The sequence below is a fragment of the Xyrauchen texanus genome, chromosome 12 (assembly GCF_025860055.1).
Source record: "Xyrauchen texanus isolate HMW12.3.18 chromosome 12, RBS_HiC_50CHRs, whole genome shotgun sequence".
NCBI classification, from domain to species: Eukaryota; Metazoa; Chordata; class Actinopteri; order Cypriniformes; family Catostomidae; genus Xyrauchen; species Xyrauchen texanus.
Window position 1 is genome coordinate 17,228,086 of NC_068287.1, and position 22,194 is coordinate 17,250,279.

Genomic DNA, 22,194 nt, shown 5'->3' on the forward strand with positions numbered 1-22,194 from the left:
TTCAAAAATTACCAACTGACAACGTCGTCAGTACGGTCTCCTAAGGTTACAAAATAACCAAGTACGTCCCAGTTAAAGTGACGTTTTGGTAATTTCATGACTTACAATCTGACAACGTAGTCTCGACGTCGCATGTCAGTAATTTTATTACCATCAAATTACCAACTGACAACGTCGTCAGTACGGTCTCCTAAGGTAACAAAGTAACCAACTATACGTCCCAGTTACGTGACGTTTTGGTAATTTCATGACCATCTGACAACGTAGTCTCGACGTCGCATGTCTGTAATTTTATTACCATCAAGTTACCAACTGTAACAGACACTATTTAAATATGAAAGATTATTTTTTTTTTTACCATACAAACAATTTTTTTGGGTCATAGTCTTTAGGGAAAGACTAAACAAAATGACAATACAACTACACAACAGGCTTTAAAAGTTTTATTAAAACAGGAACAAATGGAACAGAAAGTTTTGTTACAGCATTAAATGTTGCATGACACTGTAATGTTGATTTCACTTGGCAATTATTTAGATATTAAAAGTAATTAATAAAAAAAAAAAATTATAATAATTAACTGATAAATTATTACAGCTTTTACTCTATGGTGGTCTTAAGGGCTTTGTCGATCTTCTCACTGTGTTGTGTTCCATGAAACAGAGGCATACATGTTTGGAGTGACATGGGAAGTAAATAATGAACGAATTTCCATTTTGGTTGCACTATTCCTATAAAAATGTTTTGTCACTTGTAATATAGAGTACATTTTATATAGGTTTATTACATGGCTTGTAATAAACCTATATAAAATTTACTCTAAGGATAACACACCGTTGCCATGCAAAGCAGAACGTTGCCATGGACACGCAGGATTCTAACCGTAGAGACGGAACAGACTATTTTCTTTAGCAGAAGCTATACAATCGTTTTTAAATCAATAAACTCCTTTTTAAATCAATATTTTGTGTCAAATTATTTATTTATTTGGTAGGTAGCCATGTAATAAGCGGGATAATGTAGAGCGAGGCAGTTGTTATAGTGAATACAACCCCTTCAGGCTGATTCAAGACCCCTCCGCTTCCTCCTGATCAGCCTGTCGGGGTTGTATTCGCTATAACAACCGCCTTGCTCTACATTATCCCTACTTATTATTCGCAGTTTCAAGAATTTATTCAGCATGTGTCCTACATAGACCTACATAGCCAGTTAGTTTGGTTTTGCACTTTTCCATAGACACTCAGAAACGTTCATGTTTAACTAAACTCTGGTACTTGTGTTGTATTTCATCTGCCTCTGGTAAAGAAATTAAGTAAAACCCCTTCTGCTCTTCCTTGTCAGATATCCTGTTTATCTGTTGTGCTCACACGTGTGTGTGTGTTGGATTGAGTATGTATATGCCCTATTCAACTATGACACTGATTAATGCATATAGACACTTGTGTCATTAACCAGCTTTCAGCCATCTGTGCCTTTCCTGTAATGCTGACACTCGGTCCTTCCAAACCAGCCAAATGAGGAAATCTTTTGCAACAGATGAAGACCTGTAAAATAATGATAGGATATTAAAATAATAATGGTAATAATAATAATAATTATAATAATCATTATCATCATCATCTATTATTTATCTAGCATTTATTAGCATCTTGTTTCAGGTGAAGAGATGTGCCTTTAGCTTTGTTACCACGGACGTTAGAATGAGGAAGTGTCATGCAGAAGGGCAGGTACATGACACCCTACAGAACCAGGGAAATTAATCATTAAAAGTATAAATGTACTTGTTCTTAGTAGTCCATAATAATAGAGTCGATTTTACTCATTGAGAGATTTATTTGTGAGGGAATAATTATCTTAATTTTATTGGAGCCTTACACATTAAATAATGTAAAAATGTTATTAATTTATTCCTGGCCCTAAAGAAATGTGAATTGCTCATTACAATAGGCCATATTCTTGGAACTGAAAAAGTAAAGCCTGTTCAAATACACAAATTAGTGAACATTTGTAATAATTAGGAATTGTGTAACAATCATTTTATTTATCTATTAGACATTTCATTTAATTTTGCCTGCTTGGCCGTTTTCTTTTTTAATTACATGGTGTTATGTTGCTGTCTTGATGCCAGCCAATCGTTGCATTGCTGATCAAGGTATAAACTTTAGAGTATTGATACATCAATACAAATGCACACAGAAGGGCACATGGGTTTCTGGGCGAGAGACTTACCCAGAGGTGGACAACCTCACTGTACGCACCAATGACACATTGTGTTGAAGTGACCAGACGTCAGGAGACTGAGGACATCCAAATGTCTCCCTTCTTGAGCCACCCATTGGACATTGTAGAGCAGTTTCCAAACCAAGCCTGCCTGGGTGTAATGAAAAACTAAATTTAGCAAATGTATGTATTTTTCAGACCATTAATTAAAATTGAACAATTCATTCTTAGAATTAAACTGTATAGGGCCTTCAAAATGATGATACCAAAATAACATTTAGTTAAGAACCAGAATTTTAAAAGGATATTAAGACGTCTTTAATATTTCTTGGAATACAATGCAACAAAAATTGCTAGTCAACAGATTTTACTAATAGATCTACAAATCTCTGTGTAAAAATAAAATAACTATGCTGCCATTTCTCTAAAGGCAGTTGTGGCCTAATGGTTAGAGTCAGACTTGTAACTCAAAGGTCTCAATACAGACAGGAAAAAACTGAGGTGCCCTTGCTCTTTACCCACTGTTCACTACTCCTAATGTGTAAACTAACTTGGATGGGTTAAGTGCAGAGGCCAAATTCTGAGTATTTGGCCTTCACTTTCACTAAAGTCATTTTTACCCCTCTAATTTTGGCTTCATCTCAGATGAAAATAGTACAAGAAATTACTTGTCACAGACAAAGTTGATATTTTTATGGACGATCTTATAGTTGAATACCTCCAGAGGGACAACGCAAAAAGAGCCGCAATTCAGGTAAAGACTTTTAAGTGTTTGTATTTTTTGCCTTTAAAAATATTTAGAATCATACAAAGACAAAAATTTCCAAAGAAAACAAAATCATGTTGTGATGATTCATAAACCTTTTTAAACAAGACTATGAGTAATTTTTCCCTATTAATACTAAATGAATTTTAGTAATAAAACAGTAATATTAGCAAATGCCCCTAGCAACCGAAACTAGAACTGAACTGGTTAGATGCTCCGCTGACGACCCTGGATTGACGTCTTGCATCTTTAATCTAAAGGTAAGTGGATTATGAAAATGTTTTAGAAGGAGGTATTACAGTGGAACAGAAATACAACACTTCCCAAAAAGACCATAAAACAATTGCTCATACAGAACACTGTTGCCAGATTGAGGAACCAGAAAATGTGAACATATCACACCAGTCCTCAGATCTTTACACTGGCTCCCAGTTACATTTAGATCTAATTTATAGCATCTTATCAACACACTGTGATCCATTGTATGCAAAACATTTCTTCTCCCTCTTCGTCTTTCTGTCATTTTCTCCTCTGCTAAAAAAACTCTTAAGCCTCTTAAAAGTCCTCGTCCGTACTCCTAACAATTTTGACCTTAAGACCTCTTTTAAGGGTTAAGATGCTTTCTGAATTACCTTACTAGGATTTTTATTTAGTTTTAAGAGTAAACAGTAACACCCACATTTCTAAGAACTTTCTTAGGATTTTGTCACTAGATTAGACTCTTTGCATTAATCATTTTTACGAATACGGGCCCAGATGTGCTCCTACAGTAGTCACATTCAAATCTAGACTCAAAACACATCTGTTTATATGATTTACTGAATGAGCATTGTGCCACTGTTCGTACTTTAATTATTCTTATTTCTTTTGATTATTTTAATTTCTTCTCTGTAAAGCACTTTGAATTACCATTGTGTATGCAATGTGCTATATTAATAAACTTGCCTTCCCTGCATGTTTCTGTTGTACTGAAGGGTTCATTCTAAAACCTGTAGAAATTTCCTGCACATATTGTCAGAGTATAAATAAAACAATATCTTCCAAAAAACCCTGCAGGATTCCTGTAGGTTATTTTTGTATGCAAAACTGTTTCATTCAAAACTAATTAACATTTGGATGCACCTTGCACTTCTCTTACATGTTTGATTTACTTTAAATTCTATAAGATAGATTTCATCACTGCATTTAAAAAAATTATAAAGCTCCTTTAACAGGGCCGCGTGCAAAACGCGTTAGACAGCTCAGGGAAAACGCTCACAATCCCACAAACGATCACACTATGAAAAAAACATACATTTCCACATATTATTCCATATCATACTTACTTACTTCTCAACCTTTTGCACATCAAAGGTGAATGCTTCCACCATAAAGGCTGCCACGCGTTGATAGAGTAAACTCCAGACAGTAGAAGGTATAACTCGCGTCTGTGGACTGATTCTTCGCTTGCATGCATGCTTAATTTGGCGACTCGCATATCGCCACCTATGGGTTGTTGAATATGTATTATATGTTATGTATATTTCCCATCCCTTCCAGACACCCAACACTGACTGGACAACCGATTAGTTTTAATTCGTAAATCTAGCCAATTTAGTTAACATATTTATATTCTAAAGTTTATATATAACTTATATTTACCCTGCTAGATTATTGTGGTTGTGGTATATCACTTTTTGACAAGCTAACGCAAGGTATCATTATTTAAATGTACATATAAAAAAATATAAAAATAAAATAATATATATTTGTGCGCGTGCCAAGCCCGCGAAACCTGCCAGCGGGCATATATAAGCAGGGGTTGTGACCATATGTAAGCAGAACCCGGTTTTCATTGTAAGTGGACATCCTATTCTACCAGTATTTCTGAGGTAAAGTACTTTTTACTTAACTGATTTAGGTACATGACTTTTAAAACATACGAACCCCCTACAAAGGTAAATAACACTTAAAACTTAAAAAGTTTCATAGTACTTGCATGAATAGTACATTTCCATATCAAAGAAATAATCAACTCACTCTACTGACGAACACAATCTGGATCTCAAAGAGTGCCTATTCAGCCTATATTCTCCCCTAAACCTTGTTAAACCCATCGCACGGGTCGGGTGATGCAATAGACACACTGCTAACCGCACTTTTTGAAACTGTAAGTCTCGCGATTCATTTTTTATCGACATAACATCTCGTTGTTACGAGAAAATGTCTCTTTACCTTTCATATTAAACCCTGATTGTCACAGGAGTTGCATCTTATTCTCAAGATGTTATGAAAAGGACTGACTTAAAATGAAAAGCATTTCATTTTTGCTTTTTCCAATCGATATTATTTATCAGGACTATAAAAACAAATAAAAAATAACAACAATAAAATGTGTATAGTTACATTACCGGTCTGTAAACTTTTTTCTCCACAAATGCCCACGTTAACGTCTGTTTTAAATAGAACAAGAGCTTTATTTTAAGATAAGTTAAGCCCAAAACACAATTTCCACGTTAGTCAACATTTTCACAGCATTTTTGTTAGGAAAATGTTACAAACTGCTTTCATCACCCTGGACAGCTCCCATAACTAAGCTCATGTGCATGTTTAAATATCAATAAACCTAATATTATGTCCTCGATTTAATTTGCAAAATATCTGTAATTTATGTGACCTTAAGCCTATGAGTTTCCTCACAATATGCAACATTTAATCAACAAACATAAATCACCACACGGGATAAGGTTAGATCAAAATCAGACTTACCTTTGTCTTTGAGAAGATTTTAAAATGGTATATTATTCCTGAATAATTAGCAGTAGCAAGAAACTGAACATTTCCTGTGAAGAGGGAAGAAAAAAACGTTTCATGTGAAAAGATTTCCTCTGCAGAGTCGTTACAACAGACGTTATCTTAAAGGCGGATAATAACAACCAATCAGCAATTGCTCCTTTGGAGTCATTTCGGATTTGTTTTACTTTTGCTGCGGGGTTAAGGCAGAGTTATGTAGTTACTATCAGACAAACTCGACAAATTCACGGTGCGTGAATTTCATGTAGACGTTATCATATTCCCTATAAGGAACAATAAGAGCTTGCAGTGAGATTTTTTTTTAAAAAGCCAATTTTTTCCCCAGTGCACATCAAAGACAGAATTTCGCCATTTGGAGCAAAAGGCCAGTTTATAAATTGCATTTTTTGCAAAAAATAATGTGACACAGTTTAATATCATATATCCCTTATTTTGCCATTTTTAGCCTAATACAACTCTTATTTAAAGGTTACAATGAAAATGACTAACCTGTTGTTTTGTTGTTGTGCTGTTTCTTTAGGATCGACTGCCAGTAGGCCCTGCAGAATTGGAGTAGTTCGCTTGTTCTGCATTCCTCTACATTCCCCTTCTTTGTTCAAACGAATTATAATTGTGTTATAATTAATTAAAATGTTATTGTGTACTGTTGTTTTCAAAATAAATTAGCTGAATTTACCTAATTTTGAGTATGCATTCATCATTCAGCAGATTTAAATAGTCTTTAAATGAGGTGTGGGCAAATGAGGACACCAACTGTCCGCCTTGAAAATGACATATTTAGTACCAGCACAGGACGTTGTCACAACGTCGTGCTTACTAACTGGTAACGTCGCAACGTGACGTTGTCACAACGTCGTGCTTACTAACTGGTAAAGTCACAAAGTTACGTTGTCACAACGTCGTGCTTACTAACTGGTAACGTCACAAAGTTACGTTGTAACAACGTATCTGGGACTTTCACTTTTCCGGTTGCCACGACGTAACTAATTACGTCGCCACGACGAAAGTTTGGTCACCAGATTACGTTGCAGTTACGTAACAGTTACGTATTTGTGTTAGCTGGGACATCATATTTTTACGTTTAACTCTAGCTCATAAATTCTGTGTCAATACTTCAAATGTCACGCAAAACTGGTTTGGAAACACTTTTTGTTGAGAAAACTGGCATTAACAAAAATTTTTATTATCACATGCCCCAATTGTAAATTATGTTTTAATCATGAAGACAAGGTATACATCTTTGAAAGTAAATTTATTGCACGTGATTATGGATTGATTTTATCTGCATATAGATCTGCTCTGCAAACATGAAATTTTCAGGAGTGCCAACACAAATATCTCGTATCATGCACATCGACAAGTGCAAGGAGAACAAATGTATGGCCACTATTTGCAATTAATTTAATCGCGGTAGACATCCGTTTATTTACTAAAGTTGCTTTTACTCATTTACTCATTTAAAATAATAGACGGGAATAGTCACGGAATTAGCCCACAATACAAAACACATAATTTCTGTGCACAAAGATGTTTTAAATAAAAAAATAAATACACAATACTAGGAGAAAAACTTCAGTATGCTTTTTTTGGAACATATAGCCCAATTGTGTTAAATTATTGTTTAGTTTACTTTTGGAAAAATGCCATAAAAATTCCCTGTATGAAAATTAATAAATTGCCAAAGATATATATTTTTTTAGACCTATATATGCCTTTTCTTTACACAAACTTAAATTAGCCGTATCCTGTTCTGTAGATGGAAAAATTCCCTGTATGGAAATTAATAAATTGCCAAACTAAAAAAGATATATATTTTTTTAGACCTATATATGCCTTTTCTTTACACAAACTTAAATTAGCCGTATCCTGTTCTGTAGATGGAAAAATTCCCTGTATGGAAATTAATAAATTGCCAAACTAAAAAAAGATATATATTTTTTTTAGCCCTATATATGCCTTTTCTTTACACAAACTTAAATTAGCCGTATCCTGTTCTGTAGATGGAAAAATTCCGTAGATGGAGAATGACATTCTCAGAATGTTGTGTACTTTTTTTCAAGACTATAAACTATCAGACTGTCTAAACTATTTGCTGGACAAATATGTGGAACATAATGCAGTTTAGATGCTTTAGATGATTGTTCAAAATGGCCTATTGAATACCAGAAATGTACCTTATATAAACCCTGATATTACACCGCATCAGTTTTTTTTTAATAGCTCTGCACACCGCATGTCTAATTTCAAGTGCCCTGCTTCACGTGTCCTTCTTGGGAAAACTGTCACACGGCACCAGTGTGACAGTTTTCAGCAGGGCACTTGACGTTCCAGGTAAGGCTTTTAATGGCCACAGCAATGTTTAATCAATTTTATAAAGTTTCTCAATTCTTCTATGCGCCAACACTAGACTGACGTGTGTCACTCTCTCAGCTCTGTGGCTGCTGCCTTTTTATGCCGCTCTCCCCATGCTTACTGAAATTAGACACCGGTGTTAGACATAATTTAGCTCAGGTGTAAGCGCCCTTACCGCTTTTCTCTCCCGGACGGGCGCTTGACCACGCCCCCGCTGCCATACCGTGTTTCGTTAAAGCCTGAGTAAAGTTCATTTGTTTCAATGTACCGGTAGGCACCTGCGGCTTATAGACAGGTGCGGCTTATTTATGTTCAAAATAATATTTTATTTAAAAATCAGTGGGTGCGGCTTATATTCAGGTGCGCTCAATAGTCCGGAAATTACGGTAAATGAAAATAGACACTTTTAGGAAAAGTCAGGTACTAGCAGGATTGTATTTTTTTTCTTCGGCAAAGTTATTACTAAAATAATATTTTCATAATATGCAAAAGCATAAACATTTTACTTTGTTCCCTTGGCTCTGCATTTAACTTTCATTTAAAAAAAGCAGCAGAATAAATTATTCTATCAGTATACAGTATAGTACTGACATGTTGCATCTTTACTTTGCAGATGAGACAAGAGTGAGGGCAGATGAGAACAGCTGGCCAATTAAAGACCTAGTGCAGCAGCAGACTGGGGCAACTGGTCAGACCATTGCTGATTTAGGAGACCTGGACACAGGCCCTAAACAAGTAAAGCTACCTCAATATCCCCTCGAACGTTTTAGATTGCAAAAAAGGGCCTTTTAACAAAAGTGGTTTGAAATATTTGATTGGCTTGAATACTCTATTGAGACCAAGAATAATGCAGAAAGACAACAAATAACACAATATGATAGAAACACAAACAACAAATAGATGGAGACACGAGGAAAGACACAGAGACAGACAACAATTAGTAAAATATAATGTAGACTCCATGAAAGACAATGAGTATGGTGTGCATTAACAGAAAAGTGTAGATAAAGGAGTTGTTACTGAAACAGAATAAAGTGCTTCCAAAACATGCAATTTGTCAGTAATGCATTTAGCTGTATTCTGTGCTTGGGGTGGTGTGTGTCTGGGCTAAGCCCCTAGTCTCTTCAAACTCTAAAATCACCCCTGGTGAAGAAGCAAGTGAAAATGATCTTCATGAATTAGAAAAACAGCTTGAGCACAACTTGGTATCTCTTCTGTTAAAGATGCAAACTGTTCTGCACATACCAGAGAGTGCTGTGCAAGAAGTAATACAACAGCTTTGTGAAATCAATAAGCTGTCACAGCCACTTCTGCATAACAGAGTGAGGGCCGTGCTAAAGAAATATGATGGCATGGATGAAACAGTTGTGAGAGAGGTTACAAGTGCCATGTCAGAAAGTAACATGATGACTTTTGTGCCAAAGATGGACCCTTAGGGACTGCTAAAAGGAGAGCAGCTTGTGTATGCAGAGAGTTTCCACTGGTAAACCCCACAAAACATGTGGAAAATGGCCAAAAACCACTTATATATGTCCCCATTCTGTGTTAAACAGAGCTATGTCAGGAAAAAGTGCATGTGCTACAGGAATACAGATCGTATGTAGATGGACAGTACTTTTATGAAAACTCTCTTATTGCAAGGGACGAGCTTACAATTGCTCTTAACATTTACATTGATGACTTTGAAGTCCAAGTATACTTGGTTATTGCCAACATATTTGCAAAATATAGGTCAGCCCTCAACAAAATTCAGCTTGCTCTACTATTCAATACATATACAGTCAAAAATTGTGGTTATGCAAAAGTTCTGCAACCTCTTCTCTATGATCTGAAGTAATTGGAGCAAAATGGTGTTTACCTGGATAAAAAAGGTACAACTGTGAGAGGCACAGCCTTATATGTTGCTGCTGATAATCTTGGTGCCCACTCACTTGCTGGATCCCTGGAGAGCTTCGCTGTTGACAAGTTCTGCAAATTCTGTTTGGCAAGCATTAGTGACGCTCAGCAACAGAAGGTATGTTCTGGTTTCTTTCAACTTCGAGACAAAGACTCCCATGATAGGCAGGTGCAGGAAGTGAGAGAGGACCCAGGATTGAGTCGGACTTATGGTGTGAAAAGTGGCTGTCCTTTAACTGAGAATCTTGATCACTTTCATGTGGTCACTGATGACATTGCATGATGTCTTGGAAGTCATTGTTCCAACTGAGTTGTCCCTGTGCCTTTCAGACCTGATAGGCAAGAGGTATTTCACTTTAGATATGTTAAATCACGCCATCAGGTACTTTAATTGCACATTTACTGACAAAACAGACAGACCTCAGATGATTTGTAAGGGATTTTCCATCAAAGGGACCATTTCTAATTGGTGTCTCATATGGCTCCTTCCATTTCTAATTGGTCACTGTGTCCCTGAGGATGCCAACACTTGGGAAATTCTCATGCTTCTCAAAGATTTTACTGATCTGGTTGTGGCACCAAGGCATACTGAAGAGACACTGCATATCCTGGACTGTAAGATAGCAGAGCACAGACAGCTGTTGCATTTCCAGATTTTCATTTAAAGCCAAAGCCTCACTATGTGCAACATAACCCTCAACTTATAAGGAAATTTGGCCCCTCGTGTGAGGTTTGGACTATGTGCTTTGAGGGGAAGCATAAGTTCTTTAAAAAGGCAATTCACATGCTCAGTGAATGAGCATGCTCTGAATTTCAAAATGTTGCCATGACACTTGCTAACAAACCCCAGAAAGCAATCGTTTACCTTCTTGACTAGCTCATTTTTCAGACCATCAATTGAGATAACAAGGTCACCCCAGTTTTGCTTGCCTCTTTCCCTTTGAATGCTCAGAGAGTAATCACTCAAATCATTACACAGCCAGGGTCAGTTTTTAATGCGTCATCTGACTGTTGAGATGGAATCAAGTATCCAGGCATGGTTCTCTCTACTGGCTCATGCTCATGTCTCCCTGAATTTGCCCCGATTGAAAAGATTGTTGCAGCAAACAGAAATTCTGTTTGTCTGCCACAAAGTTACAGTATGGTACTGTGAACATTTGAGATCTTACCAACTCCTCTGCAGTGATGCCAGCTCTATTTGTGTGGTCAGGATGTCAGAGTTAAATTATCTCCTCCCATTATCAGCATACAAGGTACAAGGAGAACTTATGGTAACACTGAGACTATATTATTTGCTAAATACCTGTCTTATTTATTTTCCCCAAATGGCTATCCAACAGAAATTAACCATGAGAGTTATTGTCTCCGAGTGAGGTATAAGAAAGATGATGATAACAACATGACCAGACACACTTGATTGAAGATTTGATTGGCTGGCTCAAAGGCACTCTCCAAGCAAACTACAGCTTCACCTTACATTAACAAGATCCTGAATTTACGAACTGAGATGCCGACCATCAAAATCATCCCTATAATTGAGCTTGTACCAATCATTGCACAAACTGAATATTCTAGTGACCCAAGAAGCCAGACGGACACAGTTATTCTGTCCAACTCCTCTCTGGGTAGAAGTTCTCAATGGCCAGAGGTATTTTACATTCCCATATTTTCTGTTGACGTTAAGTATCTGCTTTGTCAAGGTAATCCGCTGTATCTCAAGGGTGCAATGAATCTGAAAGAAACAAAAGAGCTTAAACATGATATCCTTGAGAAACTAGCCGAGACCATGTATGCATTTAAAGCATATCCAACAAAGGAAGAATTTGAAGCTGTTGCAAAAACCTTAGTACAAACACACCCATGTCTTAAAGAAACAGGATCATCCTCTGGCTTGGAAGGATGGAAGAATAGTCTGAAGTCCAAGTTGGGTAATTATAGGACCAAAATGTGCCAGCTGGGTCAACGGTGAGGTTGCTGTCAACGGTGGTAAACGTGGAAGGTGCACTACAACGGCAACCCCCCCAACAAAGACATCAAGAAGCCAAGGAAAGGGGAAGTACATTTCCTACCTGAAAATCCAGAGGGAATGGATGACCACAACCTTGAAGGAGCTCCTCAGGTTCTTGTAAATGAAATGATAAAGACACAGCCAAATGGATCCCTTGTTAAGAAACAGATAAACATGATGTTTGCTCTTCGCAGAAAAGAAGTTGTCAAAGACAAGCCTGACATCAGCCAGATGGTACTTCGATGGCCATCTCTTTTTACAGAAAGCCAGGTATGTATGACTTTTAAAACAAATTTGTAAATGAAATCCTTAGACAGCTTGTGCCTGCTTTACTACCTGATTTTAAAAGATGGCTCTGCGATGTTCTTCGCTGCACCTTGATGCACACATTGCTCCCCAATAGCCTTTGCATATGTATCAAGATGCAGCGAAAATAAAATCAGATAATTAAGCAGGCACAAATTATTTAAGGATTGAATTTACTCATTTGTTTACGCAAATACCACTAACGCATAGTAAAATGCAGCTGAAAATGGGTGTGTGTACATATATATATATATATATATATAAATAACCATCTGGGAGTGGTTAACACTGTGACCCAAATCATGTAGTGTTGGGGGTCATTTGACCAGGGGCTTATATATTGACTATTGACCATTTCTCTCCAAGCCTGATGAACCTCTTCAGGAAGAAGAAAGGCCTCTACTCCCAGCTTTTATGTCAGACAAAGGTGGGTTGACTTGTCTACATCAGTCTAGTCTCTCTCTTCCCTATCTCTGTTCCTCTCCTTTCCTTATGCCTTTCCTCTCTCTCCTTTCTTCTCATCTCTTCTTTGCTCTCCTCTCCCCTTTCCTCCATTTTCCTCTCCTCTCTTGGGAATTTTTAGAACCCAAAAATTCTGTCATCATATACTCTGCCTCATGTCATTCTAAACCTGTATGAATAGACCTTTTACGCACTTCCGCATTTTTCGACCGGAAATACGTCAATGAAGTGTATTAGAACTTCCTGTTATCGTAGCGGCAGATACGAAAAATGGCAGAGTCGAAGAGTCGCAGTTTCTGTTGTGTTCCAGGCTGTTCGTCTTCCACCCAAAAACAGCCCTACCTTTCGTTTCATTCTTTTCCTGTCGATCCAAACCTGAAACCCAAATGGATACAGGCGATCCGAAGAGAGGAAGGGAACAGTTTTGACATAAAAAGAGGTAGCACCTATGTCTGCAGCCGGCACTTCGCTCCGGAGGATTATGTTGGTGGCTGTGTCGTTCGTCGCCTGAAGAGTGCTGTTGTTCCGAGCCTATTCCCTTGGAACAATTTTACTGCTCCTTTGAGAAGGGAGTCAGTATATGACAGAACCATCAAACGTCAGTCTAGTATCCAGCTATGTGAAGATAGCACCATGGTGGCTAAGGCAGTAAGGATGGATCACGACTACGTGACACACCCACCTGCAGGTAAGATCGCTCATAATGTGTTTAGTAAGTTAACGCTAGTCAACTATGTGTACCGTTAATGGATAAATGCATTTCTAACTGAATAACTTAACCCTTGTGCATCAATTAAACCGGCATTCTGTCTATAGTCAAACCTCCAGTTTGTGAGGCTCCTCACTCTTCCTCATTGACCTGAAGCATCTACCTCTCACTACAACCTGTCCCTGGAGTATATTTGATACTATAACCGCATGCAACAAGAAAATATTACGTGTTATCTCACATAGAAATACACAACTTTACTTCGTAACATTAACGTTAAGTCACAACACAATGTCAGTAACATTTACCTAGTACAGCTTCACCAAATTACTGGTTGTTATGTTATCTCATACCCTCTCACTTAAACATACACACGACATATTCACTGCGATGTGTTATACCTTATATTACAAATTCACAACACCTAAGATTTACCATTAAGTTACTTACTTTACAGTTAACGTTAACAGAGTAACCGGTGATATGGTTAAAGCTAGCTATAGCAATTTCTTGATTTCTTACCTTGGTAATTGTGGATAAACTCTTCGTGGAAGAATTTATATCCCTTGTCCAGTTTGTTTCCTTTAGTGGACGAATGTATCTCCACACTCTTCACCACATCGGCGCTGGTGAACTTCGGAAGACAAGTCAGGCTAGTCGAAAACACTCTAACGGTAGCTGCCATTTCTCCGTCAACAAAGCTTACACCGGAACTGGGTTTACGCTTCCTTGACGTATTTCCGGTTTTTGCGTAAATAGTCTATTACTTCTGTGGAACACAAAAGAAGATATTTTGAAGATATATTTGTGTTCTTTTTTTGTCCATACAATGGAAGTCAGTGGGCACCAATGTTGTTTGGTTACCAACGTTCTTCAAAATATATTTTCTTATGTAAAGCAGAAGAAAGTCATAAAGGTTTGAAATGACACAAGGGTGAGTAAATGATGACAGAATTTTCATTTTGTATGAACAATCCCTTTAAATCTCTTCCTTTCATCTTCTGTCTCTCCTTTTCTTCTGTCCTCTCCACTTTGCTCTCCCACTTTTCTTGTTTCATCTCTCCTCTTCTATCCTTTACCCTTCTGTCCTCTCCCTTTTCTCTCCTCTCTCCATTCCTTTTGTGTCATCTCCTCTTGTCCTGTCCTTTACTTTCCAGTCCTGGAAATTTGTAGTGAATTCATAAAGAATTGTGGGGAAGTTCAGGAATTTGATTAATACATGTGAGTGTCCTTAGCAAACTGTGTTGTACAATATGTGCACTATCTTCCAGACCACTGAGCTAACAGACATTAGGTGTCTTTGGGGACTGCTGGTCATTTTGGGGGACGATCCTTCTGCCGCCTTCAAGACCTGCTCCATAAGTAATTAATTTGTTGTAAATGTTGCAAGGCATGTAGTTATATATTTTTTTTATTGTTATTAGTTTTCTTTTTAAGCCATTAGTGAAGACTGTCTGCTACTAATTTTTAGAGTCATTTAATCAGCAGTGTTTTCCAGACTTTTATTTTATGGCCAAGCAAATCTGAACTAAAAACATTTTTGAATATCTGTATTATTGATTCACAAAAACAAACTGAAAAGTTATGAATATAAAATCAGTAAAAATGATCTCAAAGTAACTTTTTTTTTTCTCTCTGCTGTTGTAGTACAAATGAAAGGAACATTTTTGATTTGTGTTTTTTGAGAATGCTCAAAGGGAGAATGTTGGCTGGCTGTGAGGTGAGCCACACTCATCCCAAGCTCGGACGGAAGCGAGCAAGCATATCGGGGGGCTGGTGGTTCGTTGGGATTTACCCGGCGAAACCGAGCTCGTCGTTATCCCCATATTGCCTTCATCGCCAGCCATGGTCATGTTCTCGCAATGAGTACATGAGCCATCCACAAATGCCGCCTCAGTGTGAATGCTGCCCAGGCACATGAGGCCACTGTGGCCGTCGGTCTTGGAGAGAAATCGACCGCGTCCAGGAACAACACGGGCGGAAAGGCATCTTGGAAAAAGACGCGTCCTGAAAAGGACGTTCAACGCCGCTGTGTATTGCTCTTTTTGTGAGTGGAAAACTCAAACTCTTTTAGAGAAATCAAACTCTTTTAGGAGGAGAACACTCTTTTAACAGTGAAAAGTGCTGTCAAAGCGCCCAGGGTGTAGACTGTACAGCGTGCAGAGCGAGAACGCCAGCTGGAAACGTGCCGTAGATCCAACAGCAATGCTTCCCACTGACAGCTTGTTGCTTGTTGCACAACCAAACCTTGGCACTCGCTGCCCCGCTTCCCTTTATGCCCGTAGGGGCGGGGCATGCAAATTCTGTCTGCCTTTTCTCAGGTTCAGAGGTACGTTTGGTGTCCCAGGAAGACGCCTTGTGTCACTTCATTTGACACAATGTTGAGTGAGTGACAGAAGGGGAACTTAAGTTGTATGATTCCCTTTACATTCGCCTATTATTATAATTTTTTTGTACTTTACTGTCACCAGTTGGAAGTTACACATATGTCTTGTCCTAAACGTCAAACATGAGTTTTGGGTCTGCTTGTTGTTAAATCCTTGTTGTTACAACAAGTGCACTTAAAACTCCCATTTCAGTTTGGGAGCCAAAGACAAATGCAAAATATTCCACTAGTGACAGAAATGTTGCATGGCAACATAGAAGTTTCTGGGAATTTTCTTTTCATATCTTTGAGCATGAGTGGGTAAACTCATCATAGTCAGGCTCTAGTCTACAAAACCATATTTGGTGCAGTTTTGCAGTCAGTACTTGTAATGTACAGATCCAAATATGGCAGTTGATATTGTGTGGTGCTTTTCATTATACAGTCGGAGGTAAATTATTGGTGGACAATCCTTGTCAATCTCTTTCTTTCTCTTTTTGGACAAGGACTCTTAAAGTCAGATTCCACTGGGAATACTCTTGATCAAGAAAGTCCTCAGCTAAACCCATCCATAGTGAGGATCGTCTTGGATGGGAGTTTGGTGATGGGTGAACTGGCTAACCTGCCTCAGGCCTTCTGTGTCCTTTTCTGGCTGAATATGTGCATGTAAATACAAAAAAGCTTTAACAAATACAAATTTGTTATCTTTATTGAAATGCATTAAAATGTTTCATATTACATCTTTATTGTCAATTAACAAATTCTGGCAGAAGGATAATTACAAGTATTACAATATGACACTTATAAATTATTGCATAGCTGCAATGTAGTGAAATAAACGTTTTCAGTTGGCTAGTGTTTGACAGACAAGTGGATCAAGTAGATGAGTATGCATGTGAAAAGAAAATGTAATGTCATGGATTTAAATTCTAAAAATCCAAAGGTGTACACAACCAACTTTTGAAAGCTTTGACACATTGAGAACAAATGAAATATAACCTAAAACTAGACACCTAAATATAATTAACCATGAAGTCAACGTATGCATTATTACTTGATACAAACAAAGATACCATAATATGATCAGAACAGACAGTTGCACAATGCTGTAGAACTGACAGTTAGCATTTACAATTGTTTAAAAGCACAACAGCTGTATTATAATTCTGTATTGTATAGTACTCTGCAGCATGTATAACAAGGTATGATTAGTGCTCAGCACATTTGATGCAATGTAAAGAGAAATACGTATTGGATTCCACTACAAAATGCGATTAAAATAGAATACAAAATATGTGTTGAAGAGTACCTTTATGATAACAGTGAGATTCTTGTTTAAAAACTTTCTATTTGTCTGCTTCACTTGTGTTGAGTCATCAGGCACAATGAGAACATATTTGCCTTTAGGACACTATATGAATACTTTCACTTACAGAAAGCAGCTTATCTGGTATGGTTAAAAAAACAAAACTAAAAACACAGTCAATGTTTAAAAGGCTAAACATTTCACAATGGGAAACATATTAGTGTATATAGTGTATATACAGTGTAAAAATCATGTTTGAATTTTTTTTTTTTTTTCTCTCAATAGCCATTTTGATTACAGATCATATAAAAATTGCCTAATCATACAGCACAACCCTGAGAGAAATGCTTTCAGAGAAGACTAACCACTCCTCTTTGTGTAGGCACTTAAATAACTTTTTTTCATTGCCGTTGAGAAGTTAATTACAGAAGAGATTGTGACGAGGCGATGTCACCAGACTTTTGTGCTAACATTATTTTACAAATATGAAACTTAACTTAGGCCTACAGTAAATGTAATATATTTTTAAGGCATGATTTCAATAATTCCCAATACAATTCCATCAAATAAATATCAAATATTGTGCACAAAGTGTTCTTGTTCCATCCAAGTAAACATTGGAAATTGTTTGTTTTAGGTAAATCTAAACTTTAAAGGGATTGTTCACCCAAAAATAAAACGTCACCTACATGTTGGTGGGAAAAGCCATATGACTTCTTTTCTTCCAAGGAACACAAAATGAGATGTTAGACAGCATCTTTGACTCAGTTACATTCACTTTCATTGCATCTTTTTCCAAAAAACATGGACATTTTTCCATCTCCTCTTGTTTCCCACAGATAAGACAAAAAAAAAAAAAAGAAATCACAGGTTTGGATCAAGGTGAGTAAATGATAACAGAATTTTCATTTCAGGGTGAACTGTCCCTTTAAGGTCCAAAAAGAAAAAAAAAAACAGTCACCTTCTCACAAAATCATGAGTAGTGTTTTATGCTAAGCGGTTCATCTTCATTCCAACAATCAAATAGTGCAAGTGGTACGACTGCTTATTTATTCTGAGCAATGGCACAATGAAAGGGCCTAATACTCCTGTGTATCAGCTGACACATTCTGCAACCTCTCCACTATGAAAAAGCACAGCGTTCCTGTGAAGCCCAGGATGACCATAATGAGGAGCTGCCAGGTCAGAAGCACATAACCGCTGTAGAAGAACGCCACTGCTGCAAAAATGGACTGAGATGAGAGGAGTGTGTTATTGATATTGTAACAAAATCACATTCTACACTGCACCTTATTTCATGAGCACTGGAACAGGTAGTAACCTACATTATGTTGTAAATATTTTAAAATGCAAAAGTTATGTGATAAGTCATTTTAAAATGATGTTCAATATTTCATCCTTATTCTCAAAAGAATTATATTTGATTGACTTAAACCAGGGGTTCTCAAATTTCTCAGACCATATCCAAAGTATGTCTGTAAAAAGTACCAACTAACACACAACTAGGCTATTTTTACTATTCACTTTCACTTGCCATTGTAAGAATGTTGGCTTTGCGTTAGATTCCAATGATAAGATGCTACACTAAAACTGAAAAATTTTATATTTTATTTTGAAATATTTTTTCCAGAGTCCTGTGGAATTCCAGTTTAAGAAACCACTTATGAACTATGCAAATAAACTGGTCTATGCTTGCTTTTTTGGAAAAAAAAGGTGGTTTGTTTTGAAATGAGAGTCATGTGAGGGAAAAGGAATCTTGGTCAACAACAATTTGAATGAATGCAGACTGTACCTGTACGAATTTGAATATAGCAAAGGCTGGTGCACTACGTTCAACATACACACGTCCCAGGATGCTGTAAAGTTGAGTGTTGAAACAGCTGTCCCCGAGACCGAGCAAGAAGCTGCACAGCAGGGCAATGGACACACTACAAGAGTAAACAACACAGATTGTTTAGCAGTCCTACAATGCAACAATGAATAAAAAACGTATTAAATCAAATGTAGAGCATAGAGGCATTTAGTCCATGTCTGTTAGCTTTGAGGCCAACTATATACTAAATATAAAAAAATAAATGTAAAAAGGGGGGCAGCGGTTGAGGCTCTGGGTTACTGACCAGAAGGTCGGGGGTTTAAGCCCCAGCACTGCCAAGATGCCACTGTTGGGCCCTTGACCCTATCTGCCCCAGGGGCGCCGTATCATGGCTGACCCTGCACTCTGACCCCAGCTTAGCTGGGATATGTGAAGACAAATAAATTTCACTGTATATATGCAAAAATGTATGTATAATGTGTGACCAAAATAAAGGCTTCTATTCTATTCTTCTATATACGAAGTTCCCATTCAAATGGCTTGTTATTGATAAAAATGATGTATGTGATGACGTCATGCTTAACCATGCATAAGTTTTGGCTTGTTGCAAAAGAAATCTGCCCTTAATCCCCCCCAGATTCATTGAAATTAGCCAGTTAACTGTAATTTTACTTTCACAAATAAATGCAATCAGAAGACGAGGAATTGCAATCAAAAGGGAGCAGTTGCCCTTCTGATAGAACTGTAATATTGGTCCTGATGTTGCGCAAATTGCAGGTTGTCACCAGTTCTGACCCGAAAGTGAATCATCACAGCCCTGTTCAAGTTGGCAACCTGCACCAAGTAGTGAGGGAAACTTTGGGTCTAAGTATAAGAACCATCAATCGATGCGTATATGCGGTGTGCAGAGCTATTAAAAAAAAACTGATGCGGTGTAATATCAGGGTTTATATAGTGTACATTTCTGGTATTCAATAGGCCATTTTGAACAATCATCTAAAGCATCTAAACTGCATTATGGTCCACATATTTGTCCAGCAACTTTTAATGACCAAATAAACTTGATTGTCATCTAAAACTAATTTTAGTGTCATTATGCAATTTACATTTTCTGAAGAAGCTCAGCAAATGCAATCCAAGGTAAAAAGGGTTAGATCTAAAATATTTAAAATTTGTAACTTTTTTAAAAGCTAGTTTTCTGAAAGTGAACTCAGCATTGGACAAATAGTTCTGATAGCTTATAGTCTTGAAAGAAGTGTAGAACATTCTGAGAATGTCATTCAGCTGACTTTTTTCCATCTACAGAACTGGGTAAGGCTAATTTAAGTTTGTGTAAAGAAAAGTATATAGGCCTAACAATATAATTTTATCATTTGGTAAATTTCTTTTTTTTTTACTCAATGCTTTATTTGTTTAGTAATTTATTTAATTTAATACAGGAAATGTTGTCGGCATTTTTTAAAAAGTAAGCTAAACAATAACTATACAATTTTGCTATATGTTAGTGTTCCAAAAAAGCACACTGATGCTTTTCTCCTAGTATTGTGTATTTATTTTTAATTTAAAACATTTTTGTCCACAGAAATGATATGTGTTATGTGTTGTGGGCTAATTCCATGACTGCTGTTTATTATTTTAAATGGTTTGGAAAAGTAACTTTAGTAAATAAACGGATGTCTGCCATGATTAAATTAATCGCAAAGAGTGAATATTCAATTGTTCTCCTTGTAGATGACAGGCGCATGATACGAGATATTACATCCTGAAAGTGTCATGACGCAAATTTGTTTGCAGCATCGGATCTGTGTAGGTATGCTGTTAAGACCAATCCATAATAGTAATATGTGAGTAATGCTTCACGTGACTAAATTGGCTATCAAGGACGTATAACTTGTAATGATTAACACAATTATGTGTTATAGTGGCATGTGACATTATATTTTTGCATTAATGCCAATTTTCTTGACAATAAGTGTTTCCAAACCAGTGTTTCGCAACACTTGAAGTATCGAGTTTATGTGCTAGAATTAAATGGAAAAATATTGTGTCGACACGTGAAATTTTAGCGATAATTTGCGTTTCCATCAGCTATATCAGTAAACGTTTTGTTCCGCTATAATTTTTGTAACAAAAAAACTTTTGGATGGAAACATAGTTCATGAAAGATAAATACAGTTGAAGTCAGAAGTTCACATACATCTTAGTCAAAAACATTTAAACTAAGTTTTTTACAAATCCTGACATTTAATCGTAGAAAACATTACCTGTCAGGTCAGTTAGGATCACTACTTTATTTTAAGGATGTTAAATGTCAGAATAATAGTATAGAGAATGATTTATTTCAACTTTTATTTCTTTCATCACATTCCCAGTGGGTCAGAAGAACATAGACTTTGTTAGTATTTGGTAGCATTGCCTTTAAATTGTCTAACTTGGGTCAAATGTTTTGGTTAGCCTTCCATAAGTTTCTCACAATAAGTTGCTGGAATTTTGGCCCATTCCTCCAGACAGAACATATGTAACTGAGTCAGGTTTGTAGGCCTCCTTGCTCGTACACGATTTTTCAAGACAGCAATCATCTCTTGTCCAGAAGCCCTCTAACTTTTCCATCAATATACACGAGTCAGCGGGCGAAATCTTCATGCGAAGACTTTCCACTCCCCTGCGGTGCTCCGGAAAACATCAAAACCGCCTCGCCAATTGACGCTTCACTGGTGAATGGGCATCAGCATCCTGATTCCCCGCATCGCTTCAGCAGGGTTATTGTATTCTTACAAAGCAATTGTATATTGTGTGATATAAATATAAGTATATCAAATCTAAATGAGTCGCTTACATGTTTGCGTCTTTTTAAAATGTTGTTCTGTAAGTGTTCCATGTGGGAGAGACAAATCTGGGAGAGCTTTGTTTTTGTCTGGGCTGTGCCCACGCAGAGAAATCTCTCATGGAGTCAGACTGCCCTCAATGTGAGGGCATGAGTCTCAAGATGCTTCGCTATCGAATAACTCTCATTCTGAGGGATCATTCAGCCTCACATGCCCTGCCAGCCGCCACTTTTGTGATACCCAAGTATTTACACAAGGAGGCACGGCGGGACCGCAAGATCGAGCAGGATTACTTTGAGGTGGTCATTGTGGTGGCACACGCCCTGTGAGCCCTCAATCTCTATGAAGCACGTCTTCTGATGCGCTATGTGCG

The 22,194-nt window shown here is 37.2% G+C and overlaps 1 protein-coding gene and 2 long non-coding RNA genes across 3 annotated transcripts in view; all 3 read right to left on the reverse strand.

Moving 5' to 3' along the window:
• Positions 1 to 408: 408 nt before the first annotated feature.
• Positions 409 to 5,082, reverse strand: LOC127653231 (uncharacterized). The gene is made up of 4 exons (XR_007971784.1): positions 5,006 to 5,082; positions 4,316 to 4,471; positions 2,230 to 2,371; positions 409 to 1,544 (listed from the first exon to the last, which is right to left on the reverse strand). It is a non-coding gene; the product is annotated as an uncharacterized LOC127653231 (long non-coding RNA).
• Positions 5,083 to 5,734: 652 nt separating this feature from the next.
• Positions 5,735 to 6,733, reverse strand: LOC127652496 (uncharacterized). The gene is made up of 3 exons (XR_007971732.1): positions 6,456 to 6,733; positions 6,269 to 6,368; positions 5,735 to 5,808 (listed from the first exon to the last, which is right to left on the reverse strand). It is a non-coding gene; the product is annotated as an uncharacterized LOC127652496 (long non-coding RNA).
• A 9,850-nt stretch (positions 6,734 to 16,583) lies between these two features.
• Positions 16,584 to 22,194, reverse strand: part of LOC127652805 (UNC93-like protein MFSD11) — a 28,514-nt gene continuing 22,903 nt past the window's right edge. Inside the window, exons 13-14 of the mRNA XM_052139199.1 lie at positions 18,976 to 19,111; positions 16,584 to 18,415 (exon numbers count right to left, since the gene is read on the reverse strand). Of these exons, the coding sequence (XP_051995159.1) occupies positions 18,263 to 18,415; positions 18,976 to 19,111 (289 nt within the window). The 3' untranslated portion in view covers positions 16,584 to 18,262. The remainder of the gene's footprint in view (positions 18,416 to 18,975; positions 19,112 to 22,194) is intronic.